The sequence below is a fragment of the Lontra canadensis genome, unplaced genomic scaffold (genome assembly GCF_010015895.1).
Source record: "Lontra canadensis isolate GAN:19392208 unplaced genomic scaffold, GSC_riverotter_1.0 scaffold30, whole genome shotgun sequence".
Lineage (NCBI taxonomy): Eukaryota > Metazoa > Chordata > Mammalia > Carnivora > Mustelidae > Lontra > Lontra canadensis.
The window spans coordinates 6,322,097-6,348,193 of record NW_022631024.1 but is presented as its reverse complement, the minus strand read 5'-3'; the positions used below and the strand labels follow the sequence as shown (position 1 = coordinate 6,348,193).

At 46.4% G+C, this 26,097-nt stretch overlaps 1 protein-coding gene across 1 annotated transcript in view; it reads left to right on the top strand.

Moving 5' to 3' along the window:
• Positions 1-23,909, top strand: part of BRINP1 (BMP/retinoic acid inducible neural specific 1) — a 170,616-nt gene extending 146,707 nt beyond the window's left edge. The window contains exon 8 of the mRNA XM_032865723.1: positions 22,308-23,909. Coding sequence (XP_032721614.1) covers positions 22,308-23,448 — 1,141 coding nt within the window. The 3' untranslated portion in view covers positions 23,449-23,909. The remainder of the gene's footprint in view (positions 1-22,307) is intronic.
• Positions 23,910-26,097: the final 2,188 nt, after the last annotated feature.

Here is a 26,097-nt window from a genome sequence, read left to right as displayed (position 1 = left end):
AGGGGCGCCTGGGTGGCTCGGTCAGTTAAGCGGCTGACTACCAGTTTCAGCTCAGGTCCTGACTCCTGGCTCCTGAGATAAAGGCCTGGGTTGGGCTTTGCCCTCAGCAGGAGTCTCTCCCTCTGCCCCTTCCCCTGCTCGCTCTCTTTCTCTCAAATAAATAAACATTTTAAAAAAATAAACAAAAGAGTAAGCCTAAGTCACATTTCCTTAACAAGTTCACTGTCAGCCACATGTTTATACACACGGTTGTTAATGCCCCTTGTGCAGATCGAAGGACAAGCTCAGAGAGGTCAAGTGACTGGTCCAGAACTGCAGTGCACATCAGCAGTCCCCAGCTGGAGACGACTACAGGGAAGAGTTAGAAAGGTCCGAAGACATTTTTGTCTTCAGGAATTTTGTGTTCAGGGATATAATGAATGTGGACATGCTCCTGCACAAGGGCAGTCCCTGCAACAAAGACTTACCTTCTCCAAGAAGTCGGGGTGCTGAGGTTTGGCATCCCTGCCATAAGAGGAAGAGACCAGATCCCCCGGTTCCCTGATTCTAGGTACTGTGCTCCTCATTATCCTGCTCTACAGGCACTCAGAGTTTAAAGACCACTACACTCATCCCAGCCACCTCTGTGCTCCTGCTCCTTTTCCTCTTATTTGTTCAGACCCAGATCAAATGCCACCTCCTCCATGGAGTCTTTCCTGATTGCACCAGCCAATACAGAAGGCTCCTTATTTTAAGTCCACGTTACCTTTTTTTTTTAAAGATTTATTTATTTATTTGACAGTCAGAGATCACAAGTAGGCAGAGAGGCAGGTGGGGGGCGTGGGAAGCAGGCTTCCTGCTGAGCAGAGAACCGGAGAAGGGGCTTGATCCCAGGACCCTGAGATCATGACCTGAGCCGAAGGCAGAGGCTTTAACCCGCTGAGCCACCCAGGCGCCCCAAGTCCACGGTACTTTAAAAACCCCTGCCCGTCTTCCCTATTTCTCCACTATGAAATCTCCTTATACACTTGTCTATGCTCATCTGTTTTTCCCATTCCTTCCAACTCTGAACCCATCACTTAGCACTAGTTTGGGATCATTTACTTTATAAACCAAATAGAATTTGCTGTGCCCGTTGCTCACGTGTTGCAGTGCTTCAAGAGCAGGAACTAGGAAAGGGGTCCAGTCACAAAATGGCTTCCTCCTCACCTGCAGCTGGTGCCCAAATCACCATGGTGAACAAGGGCCTAAAGGAGATTTCAGGTAGGCTTCTGTCACGTGACCTGCCTTGGACACGGGGGCGGGGGAGGGCGGGGGGGGGTTCGGAGCCAAGCACAATAAACCATGCTGTGAAGGATGTCGTTCAGAGGAAGGGTTCTGGTATCAATCATGAAAAGCTCCATGTATACATAAAATTAGCTTGACAGGGCTGTCGTAGAAAAGTGCCACAGACTGAGTGGTTTAGACACCAGAAATGTATTTTCTCATAGTTCTGGAGGCTGGAAGTCTGAGACTGATATGTCAGCAGAGCTGGTTTCTTCTGTCCTCTCTCTGTGGTTGTACATGGCCACCTTCTCCCTGTGTCCTCACGTGACATTCCCTCTGTGTCCCAGTCTCTTCTTAGAAAGACACCAGTCCTACTGGGTTGAGGCTCCCTTCAATGACCTAATTTTAACTTAGTTACATCTTCAAAGTCCCTTTCTCTCCACCAAGAGTGAAGGGGAGGAAAGAGAGGAACACCCCACAGAATCAGGGGGCTAGATCGAGATCCCGCCTTCCCATCAGCGAGCTGTGTGACCTTCAGCAAATCACCTGCCTGTTCCGAGAGCAGATGTCCCCATCTCTTCCCGCTCGAGCTGTCAGGCCAGAAATGTCCCTCCGCCACCGGCACCTTCAAACACAGCTCACAGTGTTGCCGTCTCTCCTCCCGAGATGAGAAAACTTGCCCTAATCACAGCATCCCTCCTCTACTCACCTGGAGAGGATGTCTAGAATTCCACCTGGGCAAGTCAGTCAATTATGTTCACTTAACAACTATTGAATGCCAGGTACTGGGGGGTGCCAGGCACGGGAACTCGGCACCGCGTGTATTCCTCTGAAGCCTTCCCAGGAGAGCTGAACCTCCTTGCTGGCTGTGAGCGGCTTCCTGACATCCGAATCAGAGCCTTTAATGATTGTTTCTCACACCAGCAGGCAGGGCACCTCCTCGCCACGGAGCGGTGTCACACAAAGGTGCTAACACAGGGGACCTTGGGCCACCTGAGCTGAGCGAGCTAGAGTTTGCAAATGAGGCCACTGCTCTGCTGTAATTAGTCTGTGAGCCCAGCTCCAGGGGAGAGGAGTCCACCAAGCAGATGCCATCGCTCCCACGTGTCCAGGATGCTTGCGTGCATCGCGGGGGGTGGCGCTGTTGAGGCAGGGGTGGGAGAGGGACAGGGCACAGGGCTTTAACCCCACACGGACTGGGGTCCACATCATGGCTCCATCATTCACCATGAGGCTCTCTGGAAGTCCCTGCACCTCCCTGACAATAAGGGTTAATAACACTTGCCTTTGGGTTCAATATGAGGACGAAGATCGAACAATTTTTAAAAACCAACAAAATGCCTTGCTCCATTAAGAGAGGGGTTGGGGGTAGAGAAAGAGAGTGCTATCACTTTATATATGTTTTCTAAAAGCCAGGAACTGTTCAAAGCCCCTTAGATGAATTAGCTCATTTCCTCCTCGATGCAACCTTAGGAAGTAGGTATTTTTGCTGCCTTACTAGGTCTATTTTACAGGTAAAGGAATTGAGGCACAGAGAGTTTAATAATATACACAAGGTCAATAAGTGTTAATTATTTTTATTGTTACTTCAAAGAGGTGTTTACCTGTAAAATTAAGTAGTAGGTCAAGTCTAGATAATTGGGGCTTAGTTTTAAGGCATCCTGGAACCTTCACACGGGGCTGCAGAGCAAAGGGGGCATTCTGGTGATCCATTACTGCCAACAGACTCACCCCAGGACTTAGTGGCTCAAAACAACACTTTGTTATCAACTCTCAGGATTCTGTAGGTTCACGGGTGCACAGCTGGGGGGTCTCTGAAGTCGGCCAGGTCTGGGCTCCTCTGAGGGCTTGACTGGACTGGACATCCGAGATGACTCACGCCCACAGCTGGCAGACTGCTGGGAGTTCAGCTGAGGCTCCCGGGCAGACTGCCTACACGTGCCCTGTCCATGTGGCCCAGGCTTCTGGCAGCATGACAGCATCTTCAGACCAAAAGGAAGCTGTATGACTTCTTATGTCTTAGCTCTGGATGTCAGACGGAGTCCCTTCCGCCATATTCTATGGGCCAAAGTCCAGCCTGGATTCAAGGGAGTGAATATTGGGGGGGTATGGGTCTTTGGGGGCAGAGGAAATCTTTTTTTGGAGATAAATTGAGTATAAATAGAGCTAGAGGTGACCATCTTATATATAGGGCAAACAAGATTAATTATAAAACCATAACAGCCTCTTACTGAGCAGCTATTACAACAAGCAGGAGAGCTGACTAAGTATAAAGATTCTTGAGTCAGACTGCCTGGGTTCAAAGCCCACACTGGTCAACTGCTTACCCTGCAACCCTGGGGAAGTTAGCACCGGTTTTGAGCCTCAGTTTTCTCATGTGTGAGAGGGTGCTAGTAAGAGCGCCAACCTCCTAAGGCTGTTTTGAAGATTAGATGCTTTAACCCACATAAAATGCTTGGAACACTGTCTGGCACATGGAAAATATACAATACGTAACAGCTATTTTCCTTCCAGTTATTTTTACGAGGCACTGATTATTTTGCATGTAAGTTACTTAGCCCGTGGTAATACTTAATAAGTCTAAGTGTTGGTAATGATGACATATTATATATAAAATATGTCATCTAGTCCTCATACTATCTCTACAAATTTGATGCCATTGGATTTGACTTATAGATGTGGAAACTGATGAGGCAGAGATATAATTAACCTGCACGAGGTCACAGGGCGGGTAAGTGGCGAGAGCGGGATTGTCTTGCTCTCTCATTAGTTGTCTTGCTGGTCAAGAGCCATGTGCAGGTCCTGCGTGGTGTGCAGCCGCAAAGGGAGGCAGCTGTGTTTGGTTAGGGCACCGTGGTTTTGGGTGTATGATGATGCCGAAGGCAGGGTTAGCTCGTTAAGGTCATGGGGATGGTGATGGATTGAGATTAGAATTTCATAGCCTGGAACGTAGTGTGCTGAGATTTAGGAAATGGCCCCAGCTCTGGAACACCGAATCAATTCTGGGGCCCAGGCAACTTTATCTGGCAGCAGTAAATCATCCCTCCTTATGAGTTAGGGAAGTTAAGGCACAGAGATGTTAACGGACTTGCTGAAAATCACACCGCCGGTAAGAGGCAGGATTCAAACCCTGGCAGTCTTTCCCATAACCTCTGGGCTCTCCTACCTGTTGCCGAAGGTGATGGTCCAGGACATTCAGATCCCCTGCCTACATACAAACTGCATGGTGTTGGAAATCACCCCACTGTCCTTGCAAAGAAGGGAAGGAGGACAGAGAGATGTGAAGAGAGAGGGAGAAAAGGGGGGCGGGGCGAGGAAGGAAAGGAGGGAAGAAGGGAGAAGGGCAAGAATTAAGCAGCAGAAAATCAGCTTGGCCAGTGCTGAATTCAGCAGACTTCTATGCAATTCCATAAATGTTGACTGACCACCTGGCCTCCCAGCCCAACACCAGACACTGGAAGGCACTTAAAGAAACAAGCAACAGGGCATTTGTCCTCAAAACATTATTTAGCGGCAGGGTGTGCTTTTGAAAAGGACACAGCTTTGAACCACGGGACCTGAGTTCAGGTCGCAGCTCTGCCCTTATGGGCCTGTACGGGCCATAATATGCCCTGTAGGGGCTTGTATTGGGCACATTAAATCCATAATGGGTCTGTAGCAGGTTCTCCAGAAGACACCAGGTCTAAAACATGTGCCTTGCAGGGACAGGTGCAAGCTGAGCAGTGAACGGTGACACCTCACCTTTCACTAGGGCTGTTTTTTACCCATGTTCTTTATGGGAAGTCTGAATTAGAACTCACTTGGGAAAATAACAGCATCTTTTCTCCTTCAACAATTTGAAAACAACTGGACTCCGTTACCTTGAGGTCTTGCCCAAGTGGAGGAGAACTATCACTCAGAGAGATTGAGAGAACCACAGTTCAACTCCAAAATGTTGATTGAAGTTCAGTAATTAAGTCCTAGTCAGTTTTAATGAGTAGCCTGTAGTTCAAACTAAGATCTTTTGCCCCAGATTACAATGGCCTTTTTTTTTTTTTTTTTGAGATTTTACTTATTTATTTGACAGAACAAGAGAAAGCACAAGCAGGGGGAGCAGGAGAGGGAGAGGGAAAAGCAAGTTCCCCACTGAGCAGGGAGTCCAATATGGGGTTGGACCCAGGACGCTGAGGTCATGACCTGAGCCAAAGGCAGAGGCTTAGCCGACTGAGCTACCTGGGTGCCCCTCCAATGGCTGTTTAACTGTGTCTCCCAGAATCTGTTGTACCCACTTTCCAGTCTATGTTCCACAAGAATGATTGAATGTCATTGAATGGTTGAATGTCAGAATGGTGATATAAGAAGCAAATTCCATCTTGTGGCACCCTTGCTTAAAGCCTTTGTTTGGTAACTAATCTCTGCTCTTAGGAGGAAGAGCAAAATCTTAAATTGACCTACAGGTCTGTCACGATCTGACCCCTGTCTACCTCCTGGCTCTCTGTTGCGTGCCTCTTCTTGGATGACACAGCTGTAACCCCCACTAATCTTTCATTTCCCTCAATGCATTTGCTTCTCCCACTCTGTAGGGCTTCACAGAGGCTCTTCCCTCTACCTGCAGTGTTCTCTCCTTTTCCTCCACTGCAGTAGCTATGGTCCTTGCACTAAAAGGGTGTCAGGACCTGTTTGACATGCTTTGCTAACATCCTGACTTCCCAAACGAAGCTCCAAACTTCAGTTTACAATAATACCTTTGCTTATCTATTTATTAACACCTGTCCGTCTTATGAGACTGTCAGCTCCGGACAAGTGTGTGAACACACGTTCTTGACCACTTTATTAACCTCATTTCCTGGCATGGGAATCGGCGCACCTTAGCTATTCAAAAAACGTTGTTCGCTGAATGGACAAATTATTTTCTACCTGGAATGGGGTCCCAAAGGCATGGCAACATAATATTTTACAATGGTGTCCCGTTTCCATATAAATAATATAAGGATATTTCCACATATACTGGGTAGGGTTAGATTGTCTTCCTCATTCATAAGTGAGGAAACTGAGGCCAGAAGGGGTGACATGACTTGTCTAAGGTCACCCAGGGGATTCGTGAACACACCAGGATTAAAACTGAAGCTCTCAGTCTGTGACAGTCCCAGCACTATGGTCAGATGGAAACTGCAGATGGAGATTGTCTTCAGCTGACCTGGATCCAAATCCTGAAAGTATTTCTTGCTTCATATGAGACTTTGTGAAATGTACCCTATTGAAGAAAAAGAGAAAAAAGAAACAAAGAAACAAAAGGGGGACAAAAATAGGCACGTCCCAAAGTCTATGAAATTCACTGAGATGAAGAAAAATCCCTAACGCAGAGTAGGTAGTTAATGTCAGTGTGATTTGGTGTTTCTTTGCGGCGTGCTGTCACCTATTTGTGCAGAGGTTAGAGTGTTGTAAGGCAAAGCAGATCCATGGCTTTAACTTGAGGGCGGGCGGTATAATTATTGGCATTTTCCGATGACTCTTGGTCTTTGGTTTATTTTTACTTCTCAGATTCACATGGCCGTGACCCAGCAGTCCGGGCCTTCGCCAAGCACAATGTAATTATGCATTGTTGAGATGAAAATCTCTTGGGGGCGTCCACCTCAGGCTCCAATCCTGGGGCCGTAGCTTCTGAACCCATGTCAGCTTTTAACATATTTCCTGCTCCAGACGGTGTTTAATTGGTGTCTATGGAAAGATTCTGGTGACCAAGATAATCGTTAGCCTTATTATGATGACCCTCAGTCTCCACACTGGTTTTTTATCTTCTCTCTGAACCCTATAGTTACTTGCCTGGGGATTTAATCTTCATAGACTCCTGCAGTGGGACAGAGGGATAGGACTTCTTATATGTTATTGAACTGAAGTCAGGTTTAGTTTATTAGACTGACAGTGTCTGCTCTGCTACTTATGACATGTGTGACCTCCACAAATCTCTAAACGTACCCGAGTCCTCTGTTTCCTCATCTGTACATTCAGGATAATAAGAATAGCTACCCCGTAGAGTTGACGTCCCAGTCAATTTATAGGATATTGTGAAAACCCTTGGTAACTTACAAAGAAATGTGCAGGTATAGTATTATTATAATCAGGAGCACCGGGGTAGTCAACCCTAGATATTTGATGAGGACACTATTTCCGCCTTCAAGAAATAGATGTTTCCCCTGGAAGAGACAAAGCGTGAGCCCGACCACATGTGACAATACGGTAGAGAGGCAGTGGGATTTAAGATACCTAAGACTTCACACTCTGGAGTCTGATAGGCCAAGAAGAAGGTACATTTGCTAACAATGTAAACTTGGCACAGTATTAAACTATCTGAGCTTCACTTTTCTAATTGGTATGGTAGAGATAAAAATAATACCTAATGTTGGAAAATCAGTAAAAGAACATGTATGCCACTTTTAGCAGATAGTAAGGTGTCAAAGCCCACGGCTCCTTATCAGACAAAATTAGAGACCGATAATTTGTCAGTTAATTGCAAAAGTTAAGTTAAAAATAGGGAATCCTAAAATGTATATACATCCGCACATATCTAAACACATTTTATTTTAACTTAAAATATATACATGCATATTCCTTGGCCAGCCTTTTGAAGCAGGGCCAGAATCTTTTTTGAGGGTGCTGGTATATTCTGTTTGACATTTTACTGGCTTTCTTGCATAAACCACACCCGTCATTGTATATCATTTCCAACTTTTGTTTATTCAAAGTAGAGCAACAGTTCAAAGACTCTTAGGAAACAATCTAAATATTTGCAGATTTTCACATCCCCTCCTAATCATTTTCAGGTACTTCCCCTTTATTTCAATCGATGGCATCCCCCTCCCCCCAGCCCCAGCAAATGTCTTTCTAGAATTTGTTCATGGAATTCAAATTAGTTTCCACGGAAAAGACAGCTCATATTTAATTGATTTATTTGACTTTGACTTCCATGGTGTAATCATGGCAAATACAACTGGCCTAAGCACATGTGGGAACAAGCGTGCTTGTTACTTGGAGGGAACAGAGGCATGTGGGCTTTGTCCACTCATAACCAACCAATCGTGAGTATTCCGTGAGCATCACACATTTATCTGATGGAAGGGAGAGGGTCAGTCGCATGAAGGTCAATTACACCAGTTTGTCCTGAGACAGAAGCTCTTACTCCTAACTTGCCACTGTTAGTGGAACAACTTGCTCAAGGTCATACAGTAAGAGAAAAAAATAATGATAATAATAGTTCACATATATATCAGGCACATTTTAAAATTTTATTAAATATTTTTATTTATTTATTTGGCAGAGATAGAGATCACAAGTAGGCAGAGAGGCAGGCAGAGAGAGAGGGAGAAGCAGGCTCCCTGCCAAGCAGAGAGCCTGATGTGGGACTTGATCCGAGGACCCTGAGATCATGACCTGAGCTGAAGGCAGAGGCTTTAACCCACTGAGCCACCCAAGTGCCCCACAGGCATGTTTTTAAGTGCCTTATGTATATTTATTCATTGCATCCTTACAACAAGCCTATAAAAGAGATTCCATTATGGTTCCTATCGTAAAAATAGGTTGAGGGCCAGTAGAGGTAAGAAGGGAGAGAAATACATTCCTACTGGGGAAGACTGGAGAATCCCCTCGCCTCTTTGCCTGTGCTAATCTATTCATCCTCTAACTTTCAGATCAAACCCCCTTTCTCAGGGATGATTACCCAGACAACATGGGACCAGTTTGCGAAGTCCTACGGGATGTCTTTACTACATCCCGCATGGCAGTTTTTTCCAACACTTGGCACATTTGCAATTGTGTTTCATCCCAGACTTCCCCATCCTGACCACAGATTCCATGATGAGAACAGCCGGCGTATGCCCCCAGATCACAGTGACAGATCAAGTTGCCCTGCCCACAGTGATACACTGTTTGCTGAAGGAGTTTTTGAGATGGAATTTGAGGGATAATGATACTTTGCACTTGGGATGGAGAAAATGGTTTTCTATTCCAGAAAACGACATATCAAGAATTGACTGTAAAATTAATTCTATCCGGTGTGGGAAATCACAAAACAGCGGAAAAAAAAAAAAAAAAAAGAACATGAGTGCATGGGCTTAGAACCTGACAGTCTGGCATTAAATCCTAGGGTAAGCTGTGTGCTCAGTGTTTTCTGGTCCTAAGTGCCATCATCTTATTATAGGATAATAACAGGGCATTCCCTATCAAGTTATTGTGAAGATTACCTAAGATATATAGGCAGTGTTCTTAGCATATAGTAGGTGGTCAATAAACATTAACTTTTTATGTATTTTTCTTCATTGTTATTAAGATTAGACACATATGTTGAGATGGAACTATGGAGGAATTGAATACCTAACTATGGAGTTTGTATATTATCATTTAGCTGATGAGTAGCTATTGGAAGAAAAAAAATTAGAAGGAATGTTCTGGTTTAGTAAAAGTTCTCTGCTAGCCATTTGAAATATGAGCTAGAAAATCAATGGACTTTCTCTCCCAGGTGTAAAAGGATTCACTGTTTCTTCCCTGTGTTGACGTGAGCTTTACCACTGAACTGTGGATCACAGCAGTGGCTCTCAAACAGGAGTGGTCATTCTGATCACCTAGAGGGTTTTTCGAAAGATAGATTGCTGGGCCCCACACCCAGAGTTTCTGATTCAGCAAGTGTGGACTGGTTCCTAGGTCCCAGATGATACTGAGGTTACTGGTCTGAGGGCTACACTAAACTTGGATTAGAATATTCCCCTCACTGCTATAAATATAGTGTCCCTTCACTCAGTAGAAACTAAGCAAAAATGAATCCCCCTAAGTGAATCCTATAGGATATTGTGATGGGGCAGGGGGAAGATGAAGTGATGTCTTTGAAAAAGTTTAGGAAATGTTGACTTAAAAAAGAAAAAAACCCTCAATAAAAATGGGGTCGTATGAATATAGTTTCTCAAACTTATTTGGCCATAGAACCCTTTCTTGAACTTTCTCAAGAGATTGGGTTCCTCAGTACCTAGCCTTAGAAAAGAGTGCTTTACACCAGACGAAGAAGCAGTGACCCAGATTATTCGGTGTGATACCACAAGTATCCCTCCCGTCAACAGATTCTCATCCTTTAGCTTGTTTTCCTTGACTTGAGTTTCTAACACCTGCTGAAGCAGATGCTAATGGCTTCGCATCCCAGCAGGTACCTCTCCTGCCGGGAGGTGGCACAACTGCAAGCCAGCAGCAGCCAATGGAACAGCAGGAAGGTACTCGGTTTCTGGTGTAATTAGAGAATAAATTTACCCCATTAGGCCTGGGGACATTCCTAACCTTTCAAAGTAAACTAAGACAAATACTTTATGTACAGGTTATTTTACTTTGCAGTGGGCTTTCCCATCAATGATTTGATCCTTCCATACACATAATAACCTGTCGGGGAGCTACAGCAAAGATTAGTCTCCCCATTTACAGGTAAGAAAACTAAGGCTCCCAGAAAGTCATGCCTGGCCCAGCGTCTTGCAATACTACCACTTCTGTTGCCATCTTTGGCACAGTTCTTGGTTTTTGTCGAAGAATATTTACATTAATCTCTGTGCTGAATCTTTATTTATTCATCCATTCATTCCTTCATTCAACAAATACGTAGTGAGTGCTGACTAGGTGCTGGGAACTACGTGAAGGGTGATGGTGGAGGGTAGGCAAGACCAGGGGTGCTTTACCTTAGGAGTCGGAGCCTCAGGAAGGTAGATGACCTAAAATTATTCCATCGTAAAATGTCGTCATCAGCAGGGAATCTACATGATCAGCCAATGTCTTCCTGTCATTTTAGTAAAGAGTAAAACAAAAACAAGTGGAGAAGTGTGTTGGCCAGAAGCTTGTATTAGTTGGGTATTGCTGTGTAACAAAGAACCACAGATTTGGAGGCTTAAAACGAAGATATTTATTATGTCACAGTTTCCACAGGTCAGGAGTTTGGGCATGGTAGAGCTGGATCTCTGGCTTGTACCTCACAGGCGGCCATAAAGATGGGGACGGTCTGGGCCAGAACCCACGCGCCAGCTCACTGCAGGTTGTGGGCAGAATTCGCTTCATTGTGGTTGGAGGACTGAGGTCACCATTTCCTTGCTGGTTGTTAGTCAGGGTTTGCTCTTACCTCCCCGCATGTGGACTCCCCCAGTCTTCAAAGGAACGTAGGTGCAATGGATCCTTCCCGTGCTTCAGATCTCAGAGCTCTCATTCTGCTGACAGTGAGAGAAAGCCTTCTGCCTGATTAGATTAGGCACACTTAGATAATTGATATTTTTTAGGTCAGCTGTGCCCAATAACAGACCACCATCACGGGAGAGATATCTTATTATTTGCGCAGGTCCTGAAGATTAGTGCCTGGAATCTTGGGGAATGAGGGGACATATTTAGAATGCTGCCTAGTACAGTAGCATCGGTTGGTAGTAATGGAATGGGGAAGAGATCATCTCAGTTCTCTTTGGGGCTGATGTTATACAGTAGTTTGCATATCTATTGCCTATATAATAAATTGACCCAAACTTAGAGGCTTAAAGCACCAACCATGATATTATGTTCGTGATCTAGGGGGTCAGCAATTCATGTCCGAACTGGCTGAGCAATTCTGTTCCACACCGAGTTGACTTGAAGTTACTCGTTGGTATTCATTCAGCAGCTGACCTGGGCTGGAGCTTCCAAGAAAGCTTCACTCCTGTGTCTGGTGCCTTGGAAGAGGTAGCCAGAGGCTGGACTCGGCTGTGCACCTCTCCCTACGCAGGATTTCTTCACGGGATCGTGGCCACGGGTTGGTCAGATGGCTTGTAAGTGGTCTCAGCTCCAAGAGGGAGTTTTTCAAGAACAGGAGGTAGAAGCTGCAAGTCCCTTGAGATTGGAGTCTGTAAACAGGGTAAATCGCTTCTGCCTTCTTGGATTGGTCAAAAAAGTAGTCGAATCTGCTGAGATTTCAAGGGAAGGAAATATAGATCTGTCTCTGAGAGGATCTGTGAGCCACCCATCATACGTAGTGACTTTTGTGTATTTATTTATTTTTTTTGCAATGTAATAATTTTAGTAGAAGGGAGAGGTGCACCCTTCAGAGACCTTTGAAGAAACATTTTGTAATACTCAATTGCCCTTTGGAACCTTTGTCAATCATGATTGTTGTTTAGTGTATTTATCTTAAGGTTCTGACCCCTTGCTACATGTTTCAACCAAGGTGCATGTTTTGTTACTGTTGTTTTGTTTTCTTGGAAGCTAAAGGGAGAGAATGTTCCATAATATGATTTCATTATTTGGGCAATGTGCAGTATGGGTATTGGAAGTGGGGAGGAAGAGGATTCTGCCAGCTGCTACGAGTTTCAGTTATGGAATAATTCCAGGTATTTGTTCTAGAATCAGAGAAATACAGGGAATAACCCCTGGCCCTATTAGGAGCCAGACCGAGCTCAATCTCCAGTGATTACCTGACCTCCATAAACACTTATTCAGACTAATGGACCACGCTGACCTTTCTGTCTCCAGGAATTAGTAACCGTTCAGATCCAGTGTTCAGTAATCCTTGAGGAGTGTGAATATTTCCTTTTCCCCTGTGCATTTACACCCCAGGTATGATGGTCCCTTTCTGCCGTGTATGAGGCTCTTCCGGGACGATTGTGGCTCTGAGCATCCAGGTACGGCTTGTGTGACTTCAAGCAAGGCATGTAACCTGCCTGGGCTCTGTTTCCCATGCACCCCGTCTGGTCTAAGCATCACTCAGCTTTGGGATTCTGAAAATCTGTCACTCTAAACCCACAGACAGCTCTCCCTGGAGTAAATTGCTACTTTGATAGTCCCTGACCTACTCATTTCTGTGTGTGTGTGTGTGTGTGTGTGTGTGTGTGTGTGTTTGTGGGGGGAGGGTGGCAATTTGGTGACAAAGACCTATTGTGAGTGTGTATTAAACTGTCCTATTACAGAAGAGGTACAAGCCCACAGATAACCCCAGGCTGGCTGAGAGCAGCTGCCTGTCAGTCACAGAAGCCTACAAGTGCCCTCCCAACCATAGGGCAATGAAGCTTTTAACTAAGAATGTCTTTGGCATTTCTTTTCTATTTATGAGGGTAGAAAGAAGGCAGTCTGTGAGGCAGAACCCTGCGGCAACCCAAAAGTGTAGGGTCTGGGTGACGAGCCGGGAGATGCGTCGGCCAGCTGGTTTCCCCGGGGAGGGATGGGCAGGGTTCGTTCTAACCAACACTACGAGGCAGATCTCCACTCTGAGCCCTGTTTGTCATTCCGCAGTTGTAGCAAGTAGGGCAGTTGACTCACTCAGCTGACGTAAGGCAAGAAAATAAGCATCTTCAGACCCTTTCTGTTGTTTTTAGTTTTTTTTCTTTCCTTTTTTTTTCCCCCTCCCTGGGGCTCAGAAGTGGCTTCCTGTTCAGAATAGAATCTAGAAGCTCAGAGGACTGAGTCAGAAATAGAACGAAGTTCTTACAGTATCCGTGCATAGCTCCTTCCTACCCCCCTTCAGAAACACTTCCAATTCACCTCCCCACGTCCGCCCTCCCACTTGGCCAGCAAGCTCACAATGGGCGAATTATAATCCCAGCGATGTGACGACTCACTGGTGACCTGCTGCAAGTCACGTCCCCTCCCTGAGCTGAGTTGTTCGTATCGTTAAAATGAGATGCAGGGCGCCTGGGTGGCTCAGTGGGTTAAAGCCTCTGCCTTCAGCTCAGGTCATGATCCCAAGGGTCCTGGGATCAAGCTCCGCATCGGGCTCTCTGCTCGGCAGGGAGCCTGCTTCCTCCTCTCTCTCTGCCAGCCTCTCTGCCTACTTGTGATCTCTGTCAAATAAATAAAGACTTATTTAAAAAGTAAATTAAAAAAAAAAAATAAAATGAGATGCAGGATCCCCTCTCAACCCAAACCATGGTAAGGGAAAGTTGTGCAGATCAAGTTAGAGCACCAAAAAACAGAGTTTTAGGAATTTTAAAAGTGACATAAAAATGCAAAGGGCTACTGCTTTCATCGTGTAATTCTGGTTGTTTTAATGGACGGTTTTTTAAATCAGTGCTTTAGTGAAGTATCATAGACCTGTAGAAAGCTGAAAAGATCGTAAGTGTACGGGAAGATGAATTTTCACGAGATGAGTTCACACATGCCACCAGCAGCACCCAGATAAAAAATAAAAAGATAAAAAATAAAAAGTTATGAGCACTGCAGAGCCCCCCCACCCCACCACAGTGTCCTCCTCGGTGCACGCCCAGCCTGCTCCCTGGGGGAGCTACTGTTCACTGCCCCACTCACTGTGGCTCAGTTTTTCTTCTTTTTATACCAGATATCTGCTCAAGTAGTTACTTTCAGTTTTCCGAATTCACTGAACCAATTTTCTTTCCTGCCAATAACACGAGAGAGTCTCCCTTGCTCCACATTCTTTCGCTCATACTTAGCAGTCCCCGTCTTTTTTCAATTCCTTTAGCTATCCTGCCGAAGCATGTATCTCGTCGGAGTTTTAATTGGCATTGTCCTGAGGACTAATGAAGTGGAGTTACATGTACTTATTGGTCTTTTAAATGTCCTCTTTTATGAAGTGCCTGTTCAGCTCGTTTGCCTATGTTCCCTTCTGATTATCAGATATCTTCTTACCACTTTGTAGTTTTTTTTTCTTTATTTCTGGGACAAATTACATATATTAAATAGTTTAACGAGTGCATTCTCAAGTCGCATCTACTCTGATTTAAAGAGCAGCCCTAGGAGCCCCCTGACCAGCCCAGCATCCAACTAGGGTAGGAGTTCCTTATACATGATAAATACAGTCTTTGATTGGCCAGAGGTATTGCAAATCTACTCTCTAATGAAGGGTTGTCATTTTATTCTTCAAATGGTATCTTTTGATGGATATATTTTATCTTAATATATCCCTATTAATCATTTTTTTTCCTTTATGGTGAGCTTAAAAAAAAAATCTGTTTCCTCCAATACCATCATAATGTCTCCCTATGTTTTCTTCTAACGAAGCTTTTTGGTTGATGTTGGTAGTTATTATTATTTTACTACTTTTCCCATTTAGATCTGTAATTCATCTGTTTATGATTTGGGGGTACATAAGAGATTAGGTGTCAGGAAGAGGTTTTGTTCTTTTTGCTGTTTTTATGTCAGTATCCAACTGACCCAGTAACACTTACTGAACGCTGTCCCTGGATTTATCATCTATAATTACTTATTTCAAAGGTGCCGTTTTCTGTGTGAGCCAGAGAAACACCATAGTTTGTTTTCGGGAGAAAACCTACCGTCTTACCTGATTTTCAAACGTACTGTATTATTACTCCATTCTGTAGTTAAGAAAACAGAAACTTTGGAAGGACAAGCAATTAGCCAAAGGTTAAATAATGAGCAGCAGAGCTATGATTCAATACCCAATCTTGCCTGACTCCAAAGCCCATGTCTTGCCTTTTCTTCAGGCATCACGGTGACAGCATTCATTAGGACTATGGAGGGTGAGTAACCAGAGCGACGAGGGTATTAAGCTATAATCAACTGAGTTGTTTTAGTAACCAAGAGGAATATTTTTACCTGGAGCATTTATACAATGCAGTTACTTGTTCTTTGCCCTCAGTAACAATAACGGTTAAGGGTCAGTCAACGGTCTTGCACTGCAAACCTCCTGGGAGCTTTGTGTTACTGATTCCAGCTCTGAAGACAAAGCGTGCTGTAGGTGTTACCTTCCCCATTTGACGGATGAGGAAACTGAGAATCAAAGAGGTCAAGTGACTTATCCAAGGTCACACAGCAAGGTCAAATATCCAACAGCAAACAGCAGTAGAGCAGGGTCCAGGCTTTATTTAACTAGCTGACTTCCACCCCTGTGATGGCTCTGTGTCCCTGCCCTACTCACTGATGGAGATAACCAGCATGGTGCTTCATGACTGGACTTAAGTCCATTAGACCCAATCAGCCCCTTTTTACTTTCTCGCCTTTGGGCCTATGTCTCTCATTCTTCTGCCTGACTACTCCCAGGACCTATAAACCTTGCAGCCCTCCCCCTGCGAGCTGCCCGTGCTCTCAGCCTTTCTTTCGGCCCCAGACAGGCTTCCAGGTCCTTGCTTCACTTGCCTCCAACACATCCATGTCCCAGAGCAAAATGCTGGATTTGAATATGCAGCCGATGTTACCTGTCACCTCCTTCCAGGCACAGAACTGTGTAATTGCAAAAATTGTCTCATAATCCTCCCCGATTAAGCTCCTGACAACCTGATTTTAAAGACCCCACTGCCTTTTCACAGGGCTGTTCTCCCCATTCCTCCTTCTTCTACCCTCTACCTCTGTCCTCTGTAAATCAGACCTATTACTTCTTCCATGATTCCAAACTAGAAGGCATCTTCATCATGACAAAGGACTACCAAATTCTCCTCTTGGTCTTTCCTTCTTTATGGCTGTGAGCCATTCATTCCATGAGGCTCTGACATCATGTGAAGGACCCAGACAAGCAAGGAAAACAGGTTATTAAGGCAATGATGGAAACTCAACGAGGGGAATGCTTAAAAGCTTAATATTTTTCGGGGGAAAATAAGGAACGCAGAGTGGGTCTGATGACCACTTAATTCCCTCGATCAGGTCCATAAATGAAGGTTTCCTACAGCTGAGCCCTGAACATTCTGACGTCATTGACACACTCATTTTTATCAGCACCCTGCTTTTAACACACATGCACACACACGTGCATGTGCACTCGCATACAAATGCACACACGTATAGTCCCACACAACACCACCAAAAAACAGTGCATCATCAGAAGACTAGAAACAACTGTTTGCCTTCCCAGTCTAGTCTACCATCTACAGAGTGTAGATTTTGTGGAGGATCATGGAATTACTCAGACACCCATTACAGTGTCAAAGAAATGTCAAGGAAGAAGCACAGGGCATAAATAAAAGAATAATTCAGAACTCCAATTTCATTTTTTTCATTTCCTCTCCCCCATTAAATAAACACTCCTGGTAGGCAAACAGGAGTTATGGATTATAGTTTTCTATTTTAACCTAGATCTCTTTCTCCTCTCTCTCCTTGGCACTCGGTTTGTGTGATCTTCCCTAAAATGCCACTGGCCCGGCACTACATTCCTGTCTTAGGCAAAACCTCCAATTAAAATCAGCGGGGAGTTTGCTTGAATTAGGAATCCCAGCCTGGGCTCCCCACCCGGGTGGTTCTGAAAGGGAGGTGTGTGTCTTTGAAGGCTCTGATGGGAAGCCCTGGGTGGCAGAGCCTCTGTCCTCCGAATGAGGAGCGACTCCAGCTGTGTCGCTGGGAGACCTGTCAGGTCGCCAGGAAATCCTGGCTGAGGCAGAGATGGAGGCCTGCTGGGGAGCATGGCCAGGAGCCTAGCCTGTCCTCCAGCCTGGGTTGTAGAGGGTAAGGAAAGTACACTAGGGATTGGAAGGAACACTGGCTTTGGATCCAGACATCCCGAGCTCTGATCTGTACATCCATGCTGTGTGACCATGGGAAAGTCACAGTCCCTCTCTGGTCTTCAGTGTCCTCTCAGGAGAATGAAAATCACAAAGTCATCCTATCTCAGGGGGTTGATGTGAGGATAGGAGGAAAATAGCCACAACGTAGAAAGTACTCAGGAAACCGTGATTCTTCACCTAAGCCCCAGAGTCTCCATGTTCAGGTCTAAAGGTGAAGGGGCCAAACATTTCCCAGTCTTCTTCTGGAAGGTTTTCTGCTTCTGAGGTCTACCCTGCTGCACGTGGCCCTCGGAGGGAGCCCACCAATCAGGTTTCAAGGTTTTCCGGATTTGGAAATAAAAATGCTGCTTGCTGCCCTCACCTCCTTCCTCCTCTCCTCCCTGCCCTCCATACCCCTCCCTGACCCTCCCCTGATCAGAATGAATCGAAATCACATCCAACAGAAAGATGCTGATTTGGAGGTATTGGAGTTCATCTCTGGCTGCAAACGGAAGAGGCTCTGGATCCCCAGGGACAGAGGAAAACGTTTAAAAACTTGGTCCTCTCTGGCTCACACCGGCTGCCTTGCAGTGGGGCTGTGTCAGCCTTTTGTGCGACCCTCCCCTCTGGAGCTGGCCTATTAAGCCGCTCCTCTGTTCCCAGGGCTGAGGCAGGCTGTCACCAGCGAGCCTGGGAAATGGTATTTATAGATCACAGTCCCTCCTACCCCTGGCCCCCAGCCTCTCCCCGAGCACTTGTCGGTGAGCTCCAATTATCTGTGAATGGACGAGAAGGAACCTGGCAGGTCCAGAGGAAGCGAGGAATGTGATAATAGGCCCTTCACACCCTCCAACTTTCAGTATTTTTCCATGATTTCAGTTTACTTCTCTTCTCGTGGCCTGTGTCCTTCTTCTTCTTGCCGCATCGTTGTAATTTCCCGTTATGGTACGCAGCACGACGCGCGGTGGTGTGGGGGTTAGAGGGTGTGGGATGGGAGCACGAAGTGACTCTGTGGGTCTCGATCCTCAAGAGCTCAGTGTCTCTGTCTGTGACTCAGCTGCTCCCACGGCAGCTCCACAGCCTCCGGCACAGTGCCTGCGGGACGGTGAGGGCTCCCCAGTTGTAAGCCGCCCGGTCCCTTGGCTGGTTGTGGGTGCTCTGTGCCGGGGAGCATCGCCACGTTTCTGAATATCCGTGATCACTACCCAGACCACTGGCTGGAGATGGAGAAGGTGTAGGAGCTTGGTCTGGGTAAAGCAGATTCCTCATTACCAGAAGTTGCTTATGTCAAGAACAAACCCACAAAACACTGGAATGAGCTTGTCTTTCTGGTTTTGCTCTTCTCCACAAAAGGAAGGATGGAAAAGTCAAAGACAGTTGGCTGAGCTTGGGAATCAGGGTTCTCACTAGTGACCCTGCTCCCCGTCTCCAACACCCAGTCCCCTCTTCTCAGCAAAAGCTGAGTTGCCCTCAGGTGGCCCGCCCAGTGTCCACATTCCCTGAGCCTATGAGTTGGGACAAATGAAGGCTCTGCTGAGCTTCTGCATGTCTGTGCTGCCCACTCTGACTTCATTCCCTCTTTTCCTTCTCCAGTCACCTGTTCCTACCACTGTCCCGTCTGCCCATCTAGGTCGGGCTCCACGGTCGCCCCCACAGTCTGCAGCACCCAGGCAGGTTCTCCTCTCACCACCCTTCCCCGTGCTCCACCTCCCTCCTCCTTGTTCCCTTCCCTCCTGCCCCCGAGCCTCACGCTCCCTGCCCCCCTCCCCCTGCACGCGGCCTCGTTCTAAGTCCTCTGGCTGGATCATTAATGCCTTCTTTGATATAGCCCACAACCTCATGATTATTCTGAGGTCAGGAGATGCAGGTGCCACGCAGCTCGCTGATGCGCCTCAGAGGCCCTCTGTCCCCAATCCCTCCTGTGCGACAGGCCTGGAATCCTAATTCGCCACTAGCCCCTTCGCTTGTGGCATCATCACCGGGGACTTTCATCTTTTTCTCTCCCCCAACCAAGGATTCTGAGGGCTCGGCCACAATGAGGCATTGATTCAAGGAGTGGGGGCTGCACGGCTGACAAAGGGTCCCAATGATAAGACACGAGAAAGGGGGTGCTCGACGGGGTTATAGAATGCCTCGCAGATGGGAACAGAGGAGCTCTAAATGGGGTACTGTCCTGTCACTTGGAGAGGGAGTGACAGGGGCAAGTGTGGGCCATTTGAAAGAGGCATTTTGGAATGACGCTCTCGTCAGATGGAACCGTGCAATCAGAGACGTGTGGCGGGCCCCTGCGGCTCACAAAAATATCAGATGACTCAGAGCCAATATTCAGTCAATGTTCTGGTTGGGGAGGTGGGAGCCACGGGGCTCATTGTTATTCCAGCTCCGTTTCCTGAAGGCTGGGCCTGCTGCTGTTCTCCAGGCTGTAATAGGATTGGTCTCGTGAAGCAGAGGCTGGGGACGCCTGGAGCCGTGCGGGTGGGCGGTATCGGGAACGAACTCTGCAGCCCGGAGGGGAGAAAAGAGACGTCGGTTTTTTGTTTTTTTTTAATGACAAATACAAGGAAAATATTAATTTTTGTGGTTCAGTCATTCAGCAAGCATTCATTCATGCCGCAAACAGTGGGAGATCCACGTTGGGGGCTGAGCCGCTCAAGGGAGGGCAGGTCTCTCCCTCTCAGGCCTTCCAGCCCGGAGGGGAAGCGGACAGGGAGAGCAGGTGTCTCCCCACCGTGCTCAGAACGCCAGGAGGGAGGTTTCACTGCCAGGGGCGGGTGGTTCCGTGGATTTAAAAGGCAGAGCAGCTTCAAGGAGCGCGCTAATTATTCCTCCATTTTCTCTCAGTTGATAAGGAACTCATTTAAAGCAGAGCGTTCTGAGAAGCCGTGCCAACGCTATCCACTTTCAAATGTCCCATAGAATAAAATGGTTTCCCTCAAACTCCAGGGAGAGAGTGAAATCCCTGAGAGTGTCTCAGTGCCTTCAAAGGAATAGCTTATTCTCTGGGATAAGAGTGATTATTATTATTATTACCTGTTTAATAATTGAGCTACGCCAGGCTCCGTGCTGAATGCTTTAAATATCCTCTCACACGGTCCTCTCCCCCTCCACCCCACCACTGCTGAAGGTGGGCTTCATCACTCTCATTTCGGATGTGGATACTGAGACTCAGAGACACGAAGTGACTTGTCCCTAGTTACAGGACTGAGCTTTGAACTCGGTTCTGCTTGGGCCAATGCACCTGCTCTTCACTCTCAGGCTCACAGTCTTGGTGGCCGTGGCTCCAGGGTGCAGGCAGTACGGTTGAGGTTTTGCTGACCTCTCCTACCCCAGGCAGTCCGATGCAGGAGGGCTTCTCTTCCCAGGCTCCTAAAATGGAGATCACGAACCTCTGCCATCGCCATCACTGTCGTCATCAACATTACCACAGCACACTGTGGCCTGAAGACAGACTTTCTGGCCTCTTGCTTGACACAGATTTTTTTTATTTTTTTTCCAGCGTAACAGTATTCATTATTTTTGCACCACACCCAGTGCTACATGCAATCCGTGCCCTCTCTACAGATTTAAAAACAAAACAAAACAAACGAATAGCAATGAGCCAGGAGACTTCTCCACTCCCTCACTGTATGGCTTTGGGTCCTTCACATCACCTCTGAGCTTCTCTCACCATATCTGTAAAATGGAGCTGAGAGTCCCTTTGCAGGAATAATAAGAATTAACTTTTATCGATTCCTTAATACCAGACGGGTTTGGGGAGAAGGCTTGGCATAAAAATTCATGTCCTCACCACAGCCCTGCATGGTAGTGACAGTTAGGGAGGTGAACGAAAACGCCCAGCACCGCCTCAGCTCCTGAGTGGAGAAGCCGGGACTTAAAGCAATCTCTGACTGACCTCAAGTCCCAAGCTATTTTCAGGGTGTTGTTGTGAGGCTCAAGTGAGAGAATGGAAGCAGATGTGCCCTGTGCAGGGTAAAAAGTGCCAGACACATGTAAGGGATTCTTTGTAGCATGGAAGATGGCCAAGAGATGACTCGCACAGAAATGAGGAAAGATGAGAGGCCACTGAGCTGACCGCCTTCCATATTTTTCCCTATTCTGCTGCTGCTGTTTATCTGATCTCGTATCTATCTTCACTGGAACGTTTCGGTGGCGGGAACCAGGAGACAGCCTTGGGTAGTGTTTGTAAAAGTGCTGAGGGGCCGTGAGGAAGGGAGAACCTAGAGACCCGTGCTGTGATGCAAGTCACACTGAACCGAGAGTTTGGAGCATGGGGGCAGAAGGGGGCGATGACGTCTTTCTTACGTGTGAGGATCACGTAAGATCATCAATGTGGAAGCACCAGGTGATCTCTAGAGTAACACAGACTATAATTCGTTTTTGTTCGAAGTGGTCAGATGTCATATTACCTCCTGGGCAGAATCTGGGAAGGGGGCTGAAACACGTGATGCCCATCAAACACACAAACCCCTGAGTTCTTCTCCGTGGCTGATTTTTGCGGTCTGCTTTGATCTCGCAGGGGTGTTTTGAGTTCGGACACTCTAATTTCCTGGATCCAACTCCTTTGGGGCTACTGTATAGCAGAATTCTGGAGCTGGAGGGACCCCAAAGAACACTTATTCCAGCCCAGCCCTGGTGGCTAACAGTCTCCATTTTCCTTCTATCCCCCAGGACAATTCAGCAGTGGCTCGCGAGGGTCCAGTCGCTTCTCTACTGCAACGAGAACGGGTTTTGGGGAACCTTCCTAGAGAGCCAGAGGAGCTGCGTGTGCCATGGCAGCACCACGCTGTGCCAGCGCCCCATCCCCTGCATCATAGGAGGGAACAACAGCTGCGCCATGTGCAGCCTGGCCAACATCTCGCTCTGCGGCTCCTGCAACAAGGGCTACAAGCTCTACCGCGGCCGCTGCGAACCCCAGAACGTGGACTCGGAGCGGAGCGAGCAGTTCATCAGCTTCGAGACCGACCTGGACTTCCAGGACCTGGAGCTGAAGTACCTGTTGCAGAAGATGGACTCGCGCCTCTACGTCCACACCACCTTCATCAGCAACGAGATCCGCCTCGACACGTTCTTCGATCCGCGGTGGCGCAAGCGCATGTCCCTCACGCTCAAGAGCAACAAGAACCGCATGGACTTCATCCACATGGTGATCGGCATGTCCATGCGCATCTGCCAGATGCGCAACAGCAGCCTGGACCCCATGTTCTTTGTCTATGTCAACCCCTTCAGCGGGAGCCACTCCGAGGGCTGGAACATGCCCTTCGGGGAATTCGGCTACCCGCGCTGGGAGAAGATTCGTCTCCAGAACAGCCAGTGCTACAACTGGACTCTCTTGCTGGGCAATCGGTGGAAAACGTTTTTCGAGACGGTCCACATCTACCTACGTAGTCGGACTCGGCTACCCACCCTCCTGCGAAACGAGACTGGCCAGGGCCCCGTGGACCTGTCCGACCCCTCCAAGAGGCAGTTCTACATCAAGATCTCGGATGTGCAGGTGTTTGGGTACAGCCTGCGGTTCAACGCCGACCTCCTTCGCAGCGCCGTGCAGCAGGTCAACCAGTCCTACACGCAAGGTGGCCAGTTCTATTCCTCTTCGTCTGTGATGCTCCTCTTGTTGGATATTCGGGACCGAATTAATCGCCTGGCCCCTCCTGTGGCCCCAGGGAAGCCCCAGCTGGACTTGTTCTCCTGTATGCTGAAGCACCGCCTGAAACTGACCAACAGCGAGATCATCAGGGTGAACCACGCCTTGGACCTCTACAACACCGAGATCCTCAAACAGTCGGACCAGATGACAGCCAAGCTCTGTTGACCTGAGACTCCTTGCCGTGGGCTTTCCCTTTTGTTGTACAAACGTAACAGAACAAAGCAAAGCAGAATAAAACACAACACAAGTTTGTAAAATGTAATTAATATTCAAAGAAAAGGAAGAAGAGTCTTCATTCGTTGGAAACGAAAACGTTCTAGCAACTGTATAAAACCGTCGGGCATGTTTGTTATCTCTATACTCTGTCATGAAGAAGGGTCTCAGCCTTTGGAGGAGCTTGGAGGGGTTGCTTCTTAGGCCTCAGGTGCTGTATGGTGGGGGGAGAAGGGGAGAGCATATGCAATGAATTGCCAAGATCTCTGCTGTGCAGGTGCTAAGATTAAATGCTAAAAAGAAAGAGAGATATATGTAATGTACAACCGACACTGCCATTTTTCCTTGTGGGAGGAAATGGACATAGATAAAGATATTTCTTGGGTTATGATTTCTTCCCTTTCTATGCCTAATTCCTTGTGGTTCTTTTGACTCATTCTTGCACAGGGGTGGGGATGTGATGACCGTGCTATCTTACCCATTCTGAATAAACTGAAGCTGTTTGAAGCAGGACAGTAACGGGGTTTGCAAGGAAGAAACAGATACATCATCACAGGGTGTGAAAACAATAAGGGCCCTCAGTTATCTGCTGTCACACTCCTTGATTTAGTTTGTGAAATAGGCACGGAGAGAAAATGGCATGCCCGTGGCCACACATAGCTACGGCCTGAATAAGGATTTGAACTCTGCCTTCTCACTCCCTTGGCAGCGCTCCTCCTTCTAAATCACGCCAGCCACTTCGTGGTTTCTCCTCCAGCTACACTGCCAGGGGATGAAGCTGTCTCAGGTTGTTTTGATAGCTTTTTTTCTTTCAATTGAAAAACCCCTCTCACCTACTCTCTCTAAAAAGAAATGGTCTCAGATTGCCTAGAAGTCCTTTGCATATTAAAGTTTTGTTTAAATAAAAATCAATAAACACAATAAACTAAAATGGGGTCAGTTCTAACATGGCATTGCTCTACTAGTCAGACTTCCCCAAGTAAGTATGGGAAAAAAATGATCCTTTGATAAACTCAGAACAAACGAACACACACACACACACACACACACACACACACACAGCATGTACACACAAATTATAACACTGCCGTTTCCTTGGCATCTACGAAGGTGAGAGGCCTTGTTTTGGGACTTCGTAGTTAAATTGAAAGGAGAAACTCAAGAAAGAAAAGTTATTTCAGAGCACTCCTGTAGAGGATTTGGGCGGATACCACTTCTTAGCCTTCAAGATCTCCATGTTTATCTTCTTGGTGAGGTGGTACTTACTAGAGGAGCTTCTGAACATCCAAATCTTCGTTTCTGTATTGTCAGAGAAATAGTATCACCAATTTCAGGGTCAAAAGAAAAAAATGGAATTCCTTTGGTTTAAACTTCTGCCCAGTCCAAATCTTCTTCTTACCCTCTTAGGGAGATCACCGCCATTTACTGGCTTGACCATTCCAGCGACAGGAAGCTGATTAGCTCTTCCACGTTCCTTGAATTCCTCTTCTGCTGAAAGGGAACAATAAAGTTCATTCCATTTTGTGTTATAAAACAAATCTAGTTATTAGATTGTTCTTCCATACGTTGGCCAGCCTTCGCATACCTTCCACTCCCTGGCTCCAGTTTTGGAATGTGAATTTCTCTCTCAAGTTAATGCTTTCCTGGATACAATACAAAGACCTATCTCAGAGGTCACCACAGTCTGTGATAATACGACTCAAAGATTACACCATCCCTAATATAGTTTAGAAGTAAAGAATTACCTAGTGTGTGTTTATGTATGTGTGTGTGTGTTGGCGGTGAGTTGGGGGGATTAAGTCTTTTTTGGGGGGTAGTGGTAAATTCCAACTTTAGTGTTCCAGTTTTTAGCATGAATTAGCATATATTCTGATAATGACTTTAACAGTAACTTGCATTTCACATGCACACAGGTTTTTGGACCTCAGCTTTTGAGGATTCATTGTTCATTTAGACTAGAAATCCTTTCATGCCAGAGATCACATCACAGATATTCTTCAAGCATAAGATTTTGCAGAAGGTTGGCAAACCATCAAACATCTCTTCAATGCCTATTAGATGAATGGGGTATGTCAGAGAAATAAAAATTTGTAAGGACATGGTCTATACTTTTGTGCCACTCACAAATTAATGAAAAATACAGACATATGAACCAAATTGAAAAAATAAACAATAATTACAGTACACCATGATGAGTGCTATCGTGGGGTCAGGCACATGGAGAGAATCCCTGGAGAAGTTATTTTCTCTCTTAATGGGGTTGGCCAAAGCTTTATGTGGGCGTGTTTATTCTGAGTGTTGAAGTGAATCAGAGTTGGGCAAATAGCAAGACGAAGGGCCAAAGGAAGAGAAAATGCAAAATATTTATACAAAGGATAAATATGCATGGTATATTTGAGGGTCAGTTAACAGCTTTAAAACTGTGGTTTTAAATGGGAAGCCTAACAAGGACAGTGAGGATTTTAAGACTGTATGAGAAGTGGAAATAATGACCTGCTAAATGAATTTAAGACTGACCACCTCTCAGTGGCCTCTCTTCCTTTTTTCCTTTCATCTCTACCTTCCAAGCACTTCAAGAACTCATGCTATAGGAACCCCTGT